At 39.1% G+C, this 16676-nt stretch overlaps 1 protein-coding gene across 39 annotated transcripts in view; it reads left to right on the top strand.

Moving 5' to 3' along the window:
- Positions 1 to 16676, top strand: part of ptprsa (protein tyrosine phosphatase receptor type Sa) — a 204921-nt gene that overhangs the window by 151875 nt on the left and 36370 nt on the right. For 11 of the 39 annotated variants that reach the window (XM_042749806.1, XM_042749804.1, XM_042749811.1 and 8 more), the window contains 11 exons: positions 251 to 444; positions 1820 to 1846; positions 4413 to 4530; positions 8486 to 9079; positions 9999 to 10093; positions 10190 to 10440; positions 11204 to 11291; positions 11692 to 11919; positions 11990 to 12150; positions 13538 to 13552; positions 14024 to 14139. In XM_042749806.1, the coding sequence (XP_042605740.1) occupies positions 251 to 444; positions 1820 to 1846; positions 4413 to 4530; positions 8486 to 9079; positions 9999 to 10093; positions 10190 to 10440; positions 11204 to 11291; positions 11692 to 11919; positions 11990 to 12150; positions 13538 to 13552; positions 14024 to 14139 (1887 nt within the window). The remainder of the gene's footprint in view (positions 1 to 250; positions 445 to 1819; positions 1847 to 4412; positions 4531 to 8485; positions 9080 to 9998; positions 10094 to 10189; positions 10441 to 11203; positions 11292 to 11691; positions 11920 to 11989; positions 12151 to 13537; positions 13553 to 14023; positions 14140 to 16676) is intronic. The other 28 variants (XM_042749810.1, XM_042749841.1, XM_042749822.1 and 25 more) reach the window with 12 other exon arrangements.

Raw genomic sequence — 16676 nt, 5'->3', positions numbered from 1 at the left:
AATTGACTTTTTATGTCCCATTCATGATTAAAATACTAAGTCAATTATCACTACTACCATTGTTCAAACTTAGAGTTAGTAATATGAACAAAAAATAGGTAAATAATTCAAGTAGCAGAAAGCAACACCTTAGCATCATATTGGTAAGTTTTGCACAGGCAAAAGCCACCATAATGTTTTTAAAAATGTAGTTTTAATGATAATATGGTAATCTTAATACCTCATAGCGTGACATCTTTTCCCATCGCAGTGCCTGGGGCCCCTCCTCGGCGTGTGGAGGTTGAGGTGCTGAACTCCACTGCCATCAAGGTAATGTGGCGCTCCCTATTGCCAGGGAAGCAGCACGGGCAGATCCGTGGATACCAAGTGCACTACGTCCGTGTTGAGAATGGCGAATCCCGCGGCCTGCCCCTCATCAAGGACGTCATGCTCGCCGATGCACAGGTATGTTAACGCAACGATGCCGCTGTGCTGAATATTAACATTTCCTCAAACAAAAAGGTTGTTGTTTATTATTTTTCTTGCCAGTTTTCTTTTTAACTGATGTCATCAAGGGTGCACAGACAATTGGTTAATGTCTATTTTTAGGATACTGTTGCAGCAAATGCGACCCAATGTCTTGCAAGCATTTAACACACTCATGGCCACTGCAACAAATGTATGAAAATCCTTTTTATAAATAATTTAATCTGTGAAGTTCTTTTATAGCCTCTAGAATGCTTTCCACAAGCAGTCCAAAACATCTTATCAGCCATTAGAATTGCACGGTTTAGTCAAACCTCTAATAAGTTTAACCTCTAAGGCTCTAGTGTCATAGATAAAGTCAACAAAAGCTGATTATGTCTGCCGTATTGAGCGCCCGAGAGCTCCACAAAAACATGAGGCACTTGAGCACTGCGGTCACAACACACACTATATAAAAAAACAAAAAACAAGAAAAAAAAAAAAAAAAAAAAAAAAAAATGCAAAAAAAAACCCAAGCAAGAGCCTCCGGCTGCAACCTAAAATTATAATAATACAAGCTTCTGTCATGAAAACAGCAGTGAAATTACAGATACCATGCGCCTTATTCTCTTCACAGCTGCAAATATTACAGCTTTGAACAAACCGTGACTAAAGCTTTTGAATTTATCCCGCTTATGTTTATGACAAAATCATTTACAGTTGTCAGCTGCATGGGAATCGGATGATAATGTATCGATATCTGGGTCATGATACAATAATATTGATTCTACAGTATGTTTATTCTCTACAAAAGGTGATTAAAAAAAAAAAAATATATATATATATATATTTAATATATATATATATATATATTATATATATATAGGGGTTGAGGTGAGCTATCCCAAAACTTTAAGACATCAAATTAATTTTGCATTGTAATATTCATGTGAACGTTTTGAATAAAAATAAAATTGGGGGGTTGAGGTGAGCTATCCCAAAACTTTAAGACATCAAATTAATTTTGCATTGTATAAGACTTGGAGCATTTCTTAAAAGAATAGCTGTTGTGATCTGATATTAAATTCCAAAACAGCCTTTTTATACTCTTACGAAATGAAATGGTGAAGAAAAAACTGCAGGAATGACATGCTCAGATAGCAACGGCCACTCAATTTCCTGCCTCGTCTTCAATCTTCATGATTTTTTTCACCTTAATCCACACTGACCTACTTTAAAACACTCTGCCTTTCTTCCATTTCCTTGGCACTTTTACCTTGTTTCGTCTTACGCTGTCCTCTCTTTCTTTCTGTCTGTCTTTTTCCTCTCTTTCAAACCGCTCTCCCTCTTTCTCCTCCCGGGTGGGGGATGTTAGTGGGAAATGGACGACACAGCTGAATACGTGAGTATGGCTGTCGGCGAGTGTTCGGTGTGATGTGAAAACCTGTGATGTTACATCAGACCCGCTTTGTATCTCAGTCATTGAACATGTTTATAGGCAGAAACTCAAATGCTGTTTTTTTTTTTTTTTTTTTTTTATTCTTAGTGGAGAAATGTCATAAACACTATAGGACATGTAGATTCTAGCATTTTTTAATAGGCAAAAATGTCTTGAGAAGCCATGTTCAGGGTATGATATCTCAGGAATTTGGATTGTTAGCTTTGTACAAATTGGTAGATTGGTAGAAAAATGTGTTCCCTTCAAGTCTTCGTGGTTCAGAGAGTCATCGTCATAGAAATATTTTCTAAACTAGCCTCTAAACTTGGTAAATATGAAAAAAGTCTAGAAAATTGAGTGGATTGGTGCACAGATTTATGCATGGATGTTGAAGTTCAAGTCTCATGTAAACCTTTTTTTTTGCATTGCATTGCATTGCAAGAATTTTATAATGAACTGAGGCGTGTAAATATTTAATGTTGATTTTCATTTTGTAAAGCTCAGATATCCAGAAAGCCAAGTTTAGGGCATGATATCTCAGGAACTTTGATTTTTGGCTTTGTACAAATTGGTAGATTGGAAGAAAAACATGTTCCTTTCAAGTCCAAGTGGTTCAGGGTCTCATCAGAGAAGAAATATTTTTGTAACTGACCTCTAAAGTTAGAAAAAGTGAGAAATGAGACAATCAAATGGGTCTATGAGAGGCATAAACCCAGGTCATTAAAAAATTACACAAATAGTATTTTTTTTCTTGCATATTGATGCATATGGATTGACACATTAAAGATATAGTGTCATGTAAACCATTTTTTGTGTTTCAAGATTTTTATAATGAGCTGATTTTTATCAGAGAGAGAAAACTAATGCAACCTCACGGCCATTTTGTGTGTGTGTGTGTGTGTGTGAGTGTGTGTCTGTGACGGCTATATGAAAAATATTAATGGTGCACAAGGGGAATGATGTAACATCAGGGTTCCTTTATGTCTGGCATGAAAGAGTGTGTTTTGTGCTGTGATTTTGTGCATTAAGTAAAGTACAAACAAAAACGAAGCTTATTTTGTGTAAAATTCAAGCGACCTTTTGAAGAAATGAGATATACATTGGTGTTATTTATTTTCTTAAATAGATCATTTGTGTAACCCCAAAATTGCATGAATATCTTGAACTGGTTTGATGTGAAGCTCAATTCTCTGTAAGCCGCAGGACCCGCAGTTGCTTTTTTCTCTGCAAGCGCATGGCATTAATTTCCTCTCCGTCATGCGCACTGATCAAAGCTCACTCGCTTTCACGTGAAATATTGGAAAATAGGAGGCTGTCAGAAGGGCGTGTGTGCTCACAGCTTACCGGCCTACCCAGAGAGAAATTCATTATTCTGACGCTCTGTTTGCTCAGGCTCTCTGTTGAATTAATTCACAGACATGTGTCGTAGATGAGCAGGAATTTCCACACCGCTGTAGAAATTAGATGCACTTTAAGAATTTAATATTATTTATTGATATATAAATAAACTATATATTTAATTCATTATATATATATTAGGGCATATATATATATATATATATATACTATATATATATATTATATATATATATATATATAATATATATCATATGCACAATATGTAAAAACTCAGAGATTGTGAGAGAATTTAATATTTTTCCTGCGATATGAATAAAAAAAATTAATTCTTTTATAGATCACCTCATATATACTTGATATAGTTTATATATATATATATATATGTATGTCATATGATATTAGGGCTGCACAATATTGTAGGTAAATCAGTGATAGGCGATATGAAAAAATTACACCTCATGATTGAATAAATAGGTAAGTCAGTATTCAGGTACAGAAATTGAATAATCAAAAAAAAAAAAAAAATAAATCATCTTTAAAGCAAAAAAAGTCAGTATTCAGGTACAGAAATTGAATAATCAAATGTAAAATAAAACTGCATCATCTTTAATGTATAAATTAAATCTAATAAATCTGCGTTAAAGCTACAAAAGTGATTTTTCTTTGTGTTTTGTTGTTTGATTAACATTCATAACACAGAAACCCTCAGGAACATTAAACTGCTGTGAACCAATATACTGTTACACATCCATCTTCTTTCTCACTTGTTTACCTTCACAAGGATACTTGCAGAGCACAGTATTTCAGGCACAAATAGATGCAAAAGTGAACAGAATTCAGTTTTTACGAGCATCTGCGTGGCTCTCACCGTGTCTACACCGGAAGTGAGCTGCGACGCGACAAAATACAATAAACCTATTATAATAAGTGATGCTGTCTGTCTACACTGGATGCGGCGCGGCACGACAAATCCCCAATTCAGCATTAATGTGACAAGTTGCTAGGTTAATATACTTTTAAAAAAAGACAGCAGAGTACAGATTGCAGGCCGTGACATTGAAAAGAGGGGAAAATGACGCCAGGCCTGTGCAGCTGACATGTAGTAAAGTCTTTAAAAAATTCAGATCCCTAACATAGTGCTTACTTCCCTCTTTGTGTCCATTAACCACAGGAGATGGTCATCGGGGGCCTGCAGCCTGACACCACGTACTCCATCACCGTGGCAGCCTACACCACCAAAGGAGACGGAGCCCGCAGCAAACCCAAGCTGGTGGTGACTAAAGGAGCAGGTCGGTAATAATGACGTTATCATTAGCCGAGCTCCAGAGCACCGCAGGCCAGGTGTTATGAGCTACAGGAACAAAATGAACCTTAAGGGACTTCAATCGAATAAGAAAAAACAAACATGGCCTATATAGTGTGTCTGGAGTACATAAAAGCTATAAGGGAACGTATAGCTCGGATTGTGCATTAGCGGTTAGCGACACATGGCCTGCTACTTCAACAAAGTTTAGTTTTCAGAAAACATGAACTGATGTAGAGGGCTGAAGTTTGAGTAAGGCATTAGTGGGTCAGAATGATGGACTAGCTGACCACAGATTAGTAAATTAGCTTGATAAAAAAATAAATAAGCAAAACAGCATGCTAAAGTAGCATCTTTAAATTTTTCCATTTTAAAGCACTGTCAGACTCAAAGTGTTCCTAATTGTTGGTTTATGTAGATAGACTTTTTGGTTGTGTCCAAAAAGTCCAAAATGTGTTGCATTTTTAGGACTTTTAGACTTTAGCCATGTTAGCCTAATTGTACAGTGAAGTGAATTACTATTTCCATGCCAAGCTAAAACCATTTTTATAAGTACTTTTTCTCTGTACACATGCAGATAAACATGTTTTAGCTGTTATATTTTTTCCCCATTTTGTTTTTTATGTCTGATGGCATGAGTGTTTTATTTTAAGGTTCAACGTTGAGTAAAAATGGCACTAATCCTGTCTGATTATTCACTTCTACAAGCCAACTAACTGGTCTGTTTTGAAAATATGCAGAACAGTGGGGGTTTGACTGAATTTTGGACACTACCATCATGCTAATAGTATGATATATTTTGAAGTACCTTTTGAGCAGTATAGTACATGAATAATGCTAATAAGATATATTAGCTAACCACATATGCGTAGTCGTTTTCCTCAAACTCCAGACGCTGACGAGACAGGTGTGCCGATCGCAGGTGTCAAGTGTGACACCGGCGCCACATATGCATGTCACTCTCCCTCTCACTCACGCAGTGGTGTGGCCCAGTCAAAGGAAAGATGTCCCTGTGCTTCCCGCCTCCGAAAGTGTGGAGAAACGCTTACAGCAGACAAAAGAAATAAATATATAAACAAGGGCAGACTCAGCCCTACTTAAAGAAGCGGCATCGCGCTCTTTCATGTGCCAGAACAGAGGGGAAGCTTGACCAATGGGGCTCAGAGGAGCCACTCCGGGGCACTTTCATGCCTCATTTCTGCTACATAATGCTGTCAGACAACTTAAGCCCCTGCCTTATTGTATTGATAAGGGCGGACCCGCCCCTTTCAAACCCAGAATCTTCCACAAGGCCGCCTGTCATCTGAGAGAGCCGGCCATCCCCGAGCTGCCATTCTGCATGTCCGAGATACACTTCAGAACGGAGACTCTGCAGCGTGAAGCCCGTCAGTCAGGCTCTACGGTCATGCCAAGACATCATTCCAGTTGCAAGCAATGAAATAATGTGAGCTAGAGTGAGCAGTAGTATTTTTAGTGGTGAAAATCAGTGTTGTTATCGTTAAATAAAATATATAATAAAACATCAATTTTTAATTTAATTTCAGCTAGGTGCCAAGGCAACATTTCTCATTTTTGTTTAAGTACTAAAATAATACAACTAAAATAAAAATTAATAAAAAACTATAAATGTAAACAAAAAAAGCAAAAACACACAACAGAATTACTACAACTAAAATTAAATTGGAAAACCTAAAAAAAAAACATTTAAAATATTCAGGGTTATTAGCATGAATTTAAATCATTAAAAAATATACTAATATTACTAAAATAACATAATAAAATAAAAATGAATAGAAACTATATGTTTATAGCATGACTAATTTAAGAAAAAAATCAGAATTATTAACAATATGAAATAAAATGAAAAATATAATAAAAAAATCCTCATTTAAAATATCCAAAAATAGCACCCATTCAAATGCACAAAAAAAGTCAATTTCCACCATTTCTAGTGTTTTTTGTATTATGTTTAAACGCACGTCAACCATATTGACAAACATTATTAATGCTGCGTTCAAAGAGCTGCGTTATCGGTTTGCTGCACCTTGATCTCAAAGCAGATGTCCTTGTATCGATCTAATTGATGCTGCCTGTTGTCCAGGAGGAATGACACAGGAATGATTGATTTTGTTCTCGTTTCAGAGCCGATGGACTGATTGATGTGCATGCTGTCAAACCCTTTGCTAATGCTCCTTATCATTCACGATTCCACGTGCTTTAAACACAAACCGTCACATCTTTAAGTTTAGGCGTCGGTAGGCCAGATTCCAATCAAGTGCGAGCCTTCCTTATTTTAATTTCCTCTTGTCTCCTTTCATCCTTGTGGGAGATGAGCAGATTGCATGCTAATGCATGGGCTGGAGGTGTTCTTCACGAGTGTCCGCTTGGACGGCCGCCACAGCTCAGGGAACAGAGAGTCTGGATGACTCACAATCCTCCCAAGGCTGTGGTTATTTTCTTCAATTAATTGGTCCACTTAGAGCCACTTGCTCCAGTCCTGATTGTGGAGAGTGAAGCTTCTCTGTTGGTCTCTGGAGCTTCTTGTCTAATATCGTCTGATGCCAGGGTACTGTGGCATGGAGTTGAACTTTCTGTAGATGAAGGTTTTTGGATTATGGGATTACAAACTGGTATTATGGTGCTCATAAATTGATTTAGTTTATTTTTATGAAACATATAGTTCCAGCTCTAGAATTAGATTGGATCAGCTGTCTTTGAAATCTTTACTGGTGCACCAAGTTGGTACATTTCCTGAAAACTGTAAACGGATAGATGACCACTTGGTAGAAGATTTAATTTTATTATCTATTGAACATTTGTATCTGTTTTTGCTGTTGCTTAAATTTTATAAAAGCAACAACTTTGCTTGATGCCCATGTGCCCTTTACCATGGTAAAATCACTACAAACATGTTCGTTCATGGAATGTTACTTTGATTAATTTCTTGTGTATTGTAGAAAAATTAAAGACTGTTAATTACATTGACCTTTTTGTTATCCTGTGCAGAGGAAATTTAGTCAGACAGTTATATTCAGACATATTTGGTTGGTTTTGCCCTTGTCTTTTGTATATTTGGTATCAGTTCGGCCCAGAATGCAGCGCTGCAGTTTTCTCAGGGCTAAGTCATGTCAGCTGGCAGTCGTGCTTTATACACTTAATATAACTCACTGTAAGTCCTGTCGGCAGGTTAATTGTATGTTAGCTGAAGGTTATTTTATTTTGTTCCTCTTTTTCATAGCGGTATCTCCTCCACTGGAGATGAGAAGGACAGAGAGAGAAAGGGAAGTATGGAAGGGGGGAGGGTGTGAGTGTGAAACGCAATCCTATCTTAATCAGTGGCTGTGGGTCAACAGTGGCCGTTAATGCAAGGCCTAATGGGAAACGTGCCTGTGGTCCTGTGGAGAGGATTGTGTGTCGTCCAGTGGAGTGGACTAGAGTGCCATTGGCGGGTGGAAGCGGGCCACAGTCACAGAGTCTCTGACCCCTCGTTGTCCTCTCGCTGAGGCAGATTGCGCCGTTTCCCCGTCACCTTCATCGGCACTTTTTTTTTCCAGGAGTCATTTGTCTCCTCCTGTCTGTTCTCATGCTCTCCTTCTCTATCATACAGCTGTTAACCCACAATCTCTCATCCAGTGATCACTTAAAAATTAATAGCTTTTTCAAAACAGGTTGTACTGACTCGCAGCCTTTCTGGGTAACATTTGGAGTAAGGAGTATATGCGATGTTAGGGCTTTATGATAGTTTGTACAAAATGTACATGCTTATATAATAGTGCTTTACAGGAACTGGGTTTGTAATAAATCCCTTTAAAGTCATTTTAGATGGCTTTTTTTTCATAGGGAGTACCAGGATGAAAATACACCTAGTTACGCTACAACAGACTTAAGTGAGATACGGTTCATTTGAATTGAATGTAATGTCCCTCTTTCTCTCTCTGCAGTGCCGGGGCCTCCCTTTCTCTCTGTCAACCAAAACTCAGAGACTACCGCATTAGTGCGATGGCAACCCCCAGATTTCATCGCTCCGGGTCTCGAGGTGCAAGGCTATCGGCTACAGTTCGGCCGAAAGGATGTGAGCCCCCTGGCCACGCTGGAGTTTGGCCCTCAGGAGCTGGAATATTCCATTAGCAATATCCATCGAGGGACCACGTACGTCTTCAAAGTGTCCGCCAAGTCCAGATCGGGATTTGGTGAAGAGGCTACCCGAGAACTAAAAGTCCCAGAGGAGGTACCTCAAGGGTATCCCCAAATAATTGAAGGGTCTAACATTACCTGCTGCTCGCTCCAATTTGCCTGGTTGCCTCCAGTGCTAGCGGAACGCAACGGCGCTATAACAGAATACACACTGGCTTACCAAGAGGCTGGAACGGCCGGCGGACCCAGGGAACTGCGTCTGCCGGCAAGTGAGAACAGCTACACCCTCAACAGCCTAAGGCCCAACGCAGTGTACGATGTGAAAATTCGAGCGCACACCAGTGTAGGTCCAGGGCCCTACAGCCCACCGATCCAGTATCGAACAGTGGCCTACGAAGCAGGTACGGGTTGCTCATTTCCCCGCCTCAAGGGACAAACCTCTACAATGCAAGCACCTACACCCGATTATATAAAGTTCTCTGGGAGCTACATACCTCACTAACACCCTCCCCCACAACAAGGTAAAATAAGTCAGTAAGTTAAAGTCAGTCAGTTTTGAAAGGGGAGGAGCGCCGATTTTTGCGAGGTAAGTGCCGATTGGTCAGACACGCCCAGCACATTCACTCATCCAATCACAAAACTCCCCTAGTATTCCAAGGTAGGCAAGAGCCACATCAAGGAGATCCCAGATCTGAAGTTGAATCAGGCACATTTGTTTACTTTGTTTGGGTTTTCTTCTGCATTTTTCGTTGTTTGGTGTAACGGTTCCTCTTTTGTGTACTCACCTTTCCCCCCGCTCCCACACTGGGATGGTTTGCAGCATGGCGTCCCATGATGCACTGCTAACAAGTGTGGGCATGACAACTGTGTTTGGGGTTTGTCCTCATTCCTGTCTGGCTTTCTGCCACGGCAGTGCCTATCCAAAATTCGAGAGCACGCAGCAGTGGGTTACTCAAACATAATGTGGGTTCAGCTATTCTGGAATTGTTCAGGGGGGATTATGGGAGCTGCTTGCCAAATGTTCTTGTTGGGGCGGCACTGCCGGGCCAGGGCAGGCAGAGTACTGTGCGATCCTGTGGTTCTGTGTTCACCAGTCCAGTCTAGCGTGCTGTTTGTCCCAACTGAGCGCCTCCACCCCCCCCCTTCACAGCTAACGCCACACACGGCTCACTCAGAGGGACCAAAGCCCCTCTCCTTTGGGGGAAAACTGGTCGCAAGCGTCAAACACTCTGTCAGCCTTCTTTCCCTTCAGTCTTGCTGTGCTTTTTCCATTTCTAAAGTGTCTTTCTCAATTTGTTTCCTCCATTCACTTCTGGACAGATGTTCCTAAGAACTTCACCGTGAAGCTGGCCACCAAAACCACGGTGCTGCTGACCTGGAGGTTTTCCGATAGCCGCTTCCCGTACCGCTGCATGGTAAGCGAGCCAATGAATCCTGCTTTGTTCATTCAATATCAGTCTTATTGCCAGGATCTGTTTTTGAACAATTTATCAATGCACGTTGGTCCACAGATCGAGTACAACCGGCAGAAGGTTGACATTGACGCTAGGATGAACAAAGCTCTCATCACGAACTTGCGACCTAACAGCACCTACGAGTTCAGAATCACCTGCCAGGAGAGCAGCGATGGACCTAAACACAAACTCATAGCACGAACGGCGCCACATATTCTGGTCCGAAAGCCAGAGTTGGACCTGAAAAGAGAGCCAGACAGTAGTCTGACCATTGTCTTCCCACCGCTGGAATCCAAAGAGTTGATCAAGTAAGGAAAACCAAATGCCATTCTAGGCCCGAAACGCATTATACGCAAGCATGTGAACGCAGACGTAAGCAAATTGGAAGTGTGGGGTTATTTAAAAGTGGCGATGTTGTCAGCGCCAATAGCCTCATGAGCAGCGTGCTGACAGGTAACGCTGTTGTGCTTCAGGTGTCCCGATTTCAAGTTACGACTTTCAGACTCCCCCCAACTTTGTTTCCTGTCAACTTACTATCCTATCAAAATAAAGGCATGAAACACCAAAAATAAATCTTAAAAAAGGTAGCCTTGTGGGCAGTGTGCAGACATATAGCGCCGCATCCTGAGTTCGAATTCCATCATCACTTCCACTCTCTGTCAGCTCTGATATATCCTATCATAATAAAGGCAATAATGCCAAAAATAAATCTTTAAAAAAATGTCAGTTTTGGAGTAATGACAAAAAACTCACAGTAGAAGACAATTTGCTCTGTTGTTTTCTATAGTGCCCCTTGTGGCCATACTGAGAATGCAGCACATACTTAAGAACTGCATTTTGTGTTTGTGTTTCGAAAGGCAACATCAAGCTTGCTTAGCTTGAAACTTCTGTGTTTGCATACTTGTGTAGAGAATTTTTCAGGTTTTGTTGAAAATCATTTAGCTAGATGTTCCCAGTTTTATGGAACATGGAAAAATAAGCACATTTAGTGGATAGGTGGTTATTTTTCTGTACAATTCTTTGACTAGCAATTTTTGTAATGGCTTTGTGCACCATCTTGACCTCTTGCAGGGTGGTCTATGTTGTGGTGGTTCCTCTGAAGAAGGTAAAAGGTCCGATCCGACACATCAAGAGCCCAGATGAATTGGACCTAGAAGAGGTGAACACACCCGCAGCTTTTTTTCTCAAGTCTTTGCCCTTCTGTCACGGACACAGTGGAGCCAAAGCCATGGAAAGTGTTCTCGCAGGAGCATTGTGGGAATGCTCCCGAGGGGTTTGTCAGGGAGAGGGGACAATTACACAGCTCTCATCCTTACCCGCTGCCAAACTGCCACGCTTGGCCACTTGACCTTGAACTGTGAATGGCGAATGGGTGCCTGTATTCTGTTTATGTATTATTTGACTGGTTTTGTGTTTGTTTGTTTTTTTGAGTAAATAACCCATTTTTTAGCATCAGCTGCTAATTATTTGATAGTTTTGCTCCCAGAAGAATCAACCAGAATATGTTGTGTTTTAGATGATGGTTTCAGTCCTCCTCAAGCAGTCTTTTTCTCCCACAGCTGTTGGGTGACAAAAGACTCGGTCAACGTCACGCTCGAACCACCCGTCAGCTCAAGCAGGTGGACGGGAAGCGGCCCTACATTGCTGCCAGTTTCAAGCCCTCATCCATGCCACCATCCTTCACCCTGGGCAACCAGATGGTGTACAGCGGCTTTGAAAACAGGGCTCTGGACCCCGGGCAGGAATATGTGATCTTCATCCTTGCTGAGCTCAACACCACCGGAGGGGTGAGTGAAATTTAAGACTCATGCAAAGTGGCGAATGCAGATAGCTATAACCTTTTTTGCTTTTGTGCAGAAAACATTTGCGACCAGCCCATACACGGATCCAGTCACAGCTCCAGACGTGGACCCTCAGCCCATGGAGACGGGAGGGGACGGACTCATCTGGGTGGTGGGGCCCGTTCTCGCTGTGGTCTTCATAATCTGTATTGTGATTGCAATTCTCCTCTACAAGAAGTGAGTGGACTTTTGACATGTTAATGAATATAAACTACTTCGATTTGTACAATTTACACTACCAGTCAAAATGTGAACTAATTTAAGCTTCTCATTATCTGTAATGCTTGAAATTTGTGCCATCACAAAAATTATATAAAACATTTTATATATATATATATATATATATATATATATATATATATATATATATATATATATATATATATATATATATATATATATATATATATATATATATATGATTTTATGTGTTACTGTCTTTATGCAAAAATAGTTATACATTGTTTTGTAAAAAAAAATATATCTAATTTTGTAATTAATTAAAATATAAAATAAATAATATAATAGATTACTACACTGAAAATTTTTTAAGACATTTATAATTATAATTTATAGATTAATATGATTAGTTACAATTGACAAATAGTATAATTAATTACTATATAAATTAAAATATTTGTAAAGACATTTACAATGTTTATTAATATAATCTATTTATAAATTTCAGTTTCTGATCCAATAAATTTAAATCTAATAAAATTGAAAGTAAATATAATAAAATACTATAGTTTGTTTTTGTTCATTAAAATGTTTTGTACAGGCATTTATACTTTTTTGTTGTTGTTGTTTATTAATATTATTTAACTATGAATGTAAGTCTTGGTCACAATAAATTCAATAGAAAAATAAAATACTATTTTCTATTATTACCCATTAAAATATTTTGTAAGGACGTTTATAAATATATTAATATAATATAATTGAATTACACATTTCAGCTTTGGTCACACATTTCAGTTCTTCACTTAATGAGTAGTTGGAGCAGTCTTCCAACTAACGCTCTGACACTCTAGATGCATTTTGAGGTTCAGAAATGTTAAAAGACGGATTTAAGCTTATTTTAGCCCTCAGCATTGGCATAGTTTGGAGAAGTTCAAAGCGGAGCTGAGGAGAGCAATCAATTCGATCGTATCAAAAATTAATGAGGTGATAGCTAATAGCTGTTAGCTTCAGAGCGTGGCCAAAGCAGACCGCTTTGACTTTTAGCATGCAAACGTGCTGAAACTCAAAGGGAAGCTATTCCTCATTAGCGCCTCAAGAGCCAGGTTAAAAGCGGTTGACTCCTGGCTAGTATTTCCTCCCTCGGCAGGACCTTGAGTTTGACCTCTGGTGTCTGGAGATCGTATAGCCCCCCGGTGGGCACAAACACACATCTTTTACAGGTCTGTCCAAATGCAGATGAGCTAATCTGGCTCCGCTAGCCTGCCCTGTGAATTTAAATGCACTCTATTGATTTTCCTTTTCCCTCTCTCTCTCCCTTGTTCTCTTGTTGTGTTTTCTCCCCTTTTATATATTTATTTCACTTCAATGCTTTCTTTGGAAGCAGCAAGCCTGACAGGTAAGGCTTAGCTGTACTTTATTGCTGTTTTCAAGAGGGCAAAAGAAAACAACCTGCCTCAGCATAAAAGCAACTTTTAATTAGATGGCAGAGAGAAACAGTGCAATGAAATGGCGGGTTCAACCAATGTGCCCCTCGGCTGTGGTGTTTGTGGACATAGCTTTGTTTGTGCTAGCATCTAGCTTCCTCGATTATAGACTATAAACAGTGTTTTCTGCACTGATAAATACTGACAAACAAAGTAGTGTGCAGACTTTTATTAATACCTGTTAACAGTATAAGTGTATGGCACTAATTGAATCAGTCAAACTGATTGATGGATCATTCTAAATCATGAGTCACTGATCTGAACTGGTCAGGAAACACTGGGTGGTCATTTTGTGCACTTGTGATTTGGTGTACTTGTTCTTTTTTTTCTTTCTCGTTTGTCAGATTTCATTGAGTCCTTGCGTTTTCATTACTTTTCTAAAGCAGCAAACGTAAAGAGTCGGAGCCACGGACAAAATGTTTGCTGAACAACGCCGATATCACCCCTCACCACCCCACAGACCCGGTGGAGATGAGACGAATCAACTTCCAGACCCCAGGTATATACACACGAACAAACCACCTCAATCACTTGAAACATGATCTTTTCTCTGAACTCATCTCACAAATGTCAAATGTATTTCCAGGTCATATTTCACCTCAAAATCAAAAGAAAACTCAAAAAGAATATATTTAGCATAAAGAAAACAGAGCTTTTTTTGCATTTCAACAATATTTTCGTATCATTTGCCAGATTCTGCTTTTGAATGTGTACTTTGAAGTGTGCCAGAGTGACATATATTGTCAATTAACTTTAATTTAACTGTCAATTTCAGGTGCACCTGCTGTTTTTTCTAATTAGTGTCTCTACTGATGCAGTTTATTAGTTAATAATTGTGTACAGCCTGTCAGTCATCTTTATTTCATATTTGTTTCAAGGTTATGAACATCCAAATGAAATTGAACATCCGTGCAGTTTCACAGAGATTTTTGCCATCGCCACCCTTGTCTCTAAACAAAATGGATGTTTTGCTTCGTCCAAATCATTTAGTTCAAAGAGCGTCCTCATTTTTGCCGGCTTTGTGCATTAAAGGTGCTGTTGTAGGATTGACACCAAGTGGTTGAACTAGGTATTGCAGTCCAAATTAAAAATATTGGAGAGGGTTTTTTTCATCCGGCCCCTCCTCCTCAGACTTGACGCACACGTAGGTTGCCAGATTGATGACACAAACAGGAATGAGCGCACTTGACGATTAATGAAATGAAATACACGTTGTATTCCGCCAACTGGCAACCCGGGGTGCAGAAATACAATTGGGAAAACTGGCAGTGGGGGGGTTTCACAAACCAAAACAAATACCGACATTCCATCTTATAAATAAAGTGATGCACCAATGTAGAAATTTTTAAACGTTAACCGATAATTGTTAAATTATTTTTATATTATTAACGATTTATTTTTCATTTTTTAATTGTCTTAATTTTTTGTTACTAATGACTAATATAATTTATATTAATGTTTAACATTATTATTTATCTTTGTGGACACAGATAACCGATAATGATGCTTTTATTAAAAAATTATAATAACAATTTATTTAGCCTATATTTGGCACGCAATTTATTATGCATTCTTATTTATTATGCTAATGATAATATAATCCTGGATTATAATGCTTAGAATTACAGATAACTGATAAATGCAGATAACCGATAATTATCTCTATGCTGTTCGTTCAGGCACCTTCTGAAAGGTTTTTGCCGTCGCGTCGTTGTCTCGTTCCAAAACAGACTATCTTTTGTCTCGTCAAAATCCTCCAGTTCAAAGAGCGCCCTCATTTTCACTGGCTTTACGCTTTAAACCTACCCTGACATTTCTCGGCAGCTCCTTGAAGTGGCGCGGAGTGAATTTGTCGATGGCGTCTCTCTCCTGTCCGCTCTCGGCGTCTCCCCATCAAACAGCTCTCGTTTCAAAGGCGGTAATCTCAGTGCAGCCGCCCGAGGAGGTCATAACGCCGAGAGCTCTCCTTCGGTCCAGATAAAAATGAGAGCCAGCTGAGAAATGGAGGGGGAGAATGCAAGAAAGCCACTATCGCCACCTCATTTCCCATAATCACCTGTCCATTGTGGGCCATCTTGTCCAGCAGCCGCCTAATAACACATCAGAAATGAGCCCGGCACACTTTCATCGTATTTCTCGCCTCTTTCGTCCACTTCAACACTATCAAGACACTCGCCTCGTTAAAGCCATCCTTGTTGGACTTTATTAATTGAGGAGCGTTCAATTTGCGACGCGACGTTGTTCTTTTTAAGCGCGGGGTGTCATTATCTCTTTGCTTGGTGAATTTTCATTTAAGTGGACATTTTAGCCTAATTAACTGGGATGGGGAAACATTTGCGACATTTCCATTAGCTAATAGGGGCCATTGTTCAAAGCAGCACACTTGAGTTCACATGGATGACTGGCACATATGGCGCACAACTTCTCCTAATGAGACGAGACGCCGACATTAGGTTTATTTCGTAGCGCGTTTAGGGTCAGGTTCTGCTCAGTTCCTCTACGTCCCCTTCAGTCTGTTTGTATTGGTATTCTAGAAGACAAACATATTTTTTATTAGCAAACTGTTTAATGCTATACACTCGCAAACATTCATGGTTTTTCCAGGCCCGTGATTAATTGTGTCTGTAAATAGAAGATTTATAATCCTCACCCGCATCCTTTTTAGTCATTTTTTAGGCAGCTTTCTAAAATCTTGCCACAATTCATTGTTTTGTTTTTTGGTTTTTTTTTTGTTTTTTTGTTCTTTATTGATTTCTTCATTCTGTTTTACTCAGAAATATGTAATATTATGGAATAAAATGGCTTTTATATTGATTTTTTAAGATTTACATAGATTTGGGAGGTAGAAAAGCCAAACAATGTTTATTGTAAAAGCTCTTTGGGCATTTTATATATCTTATAAATAAAGAGATGCATCTATGCACTTTATTTTTAAATTGCTAACAGATATGTTCATAATTATTATAATAGTTGTTTTAATCCATTTTTTTGATGTTTAATAACTATTAACAATTTTTTTTCAGTTACTTTATGTTT

The sequence above is a fragment of the Cyprinus carpio genome, chromosome B22 (assembly GCF_018340385.1).
Source record: "Cyprinus carpio isolate SPL01 chromosome B22, ASM1834038v1, whole genome shotgun sequence".
Lineage (NCBI taxonomy): Eukaryota > Metazoa > Chordata > Actinopteri > Cypriniformes > Cyprinidae > Cyprinus > Cyprinus carpio.
Note: the sequence above shows the minus strand (reverse complement) of the source record. Positions and strands in the feature narration are given on the sequence as shown.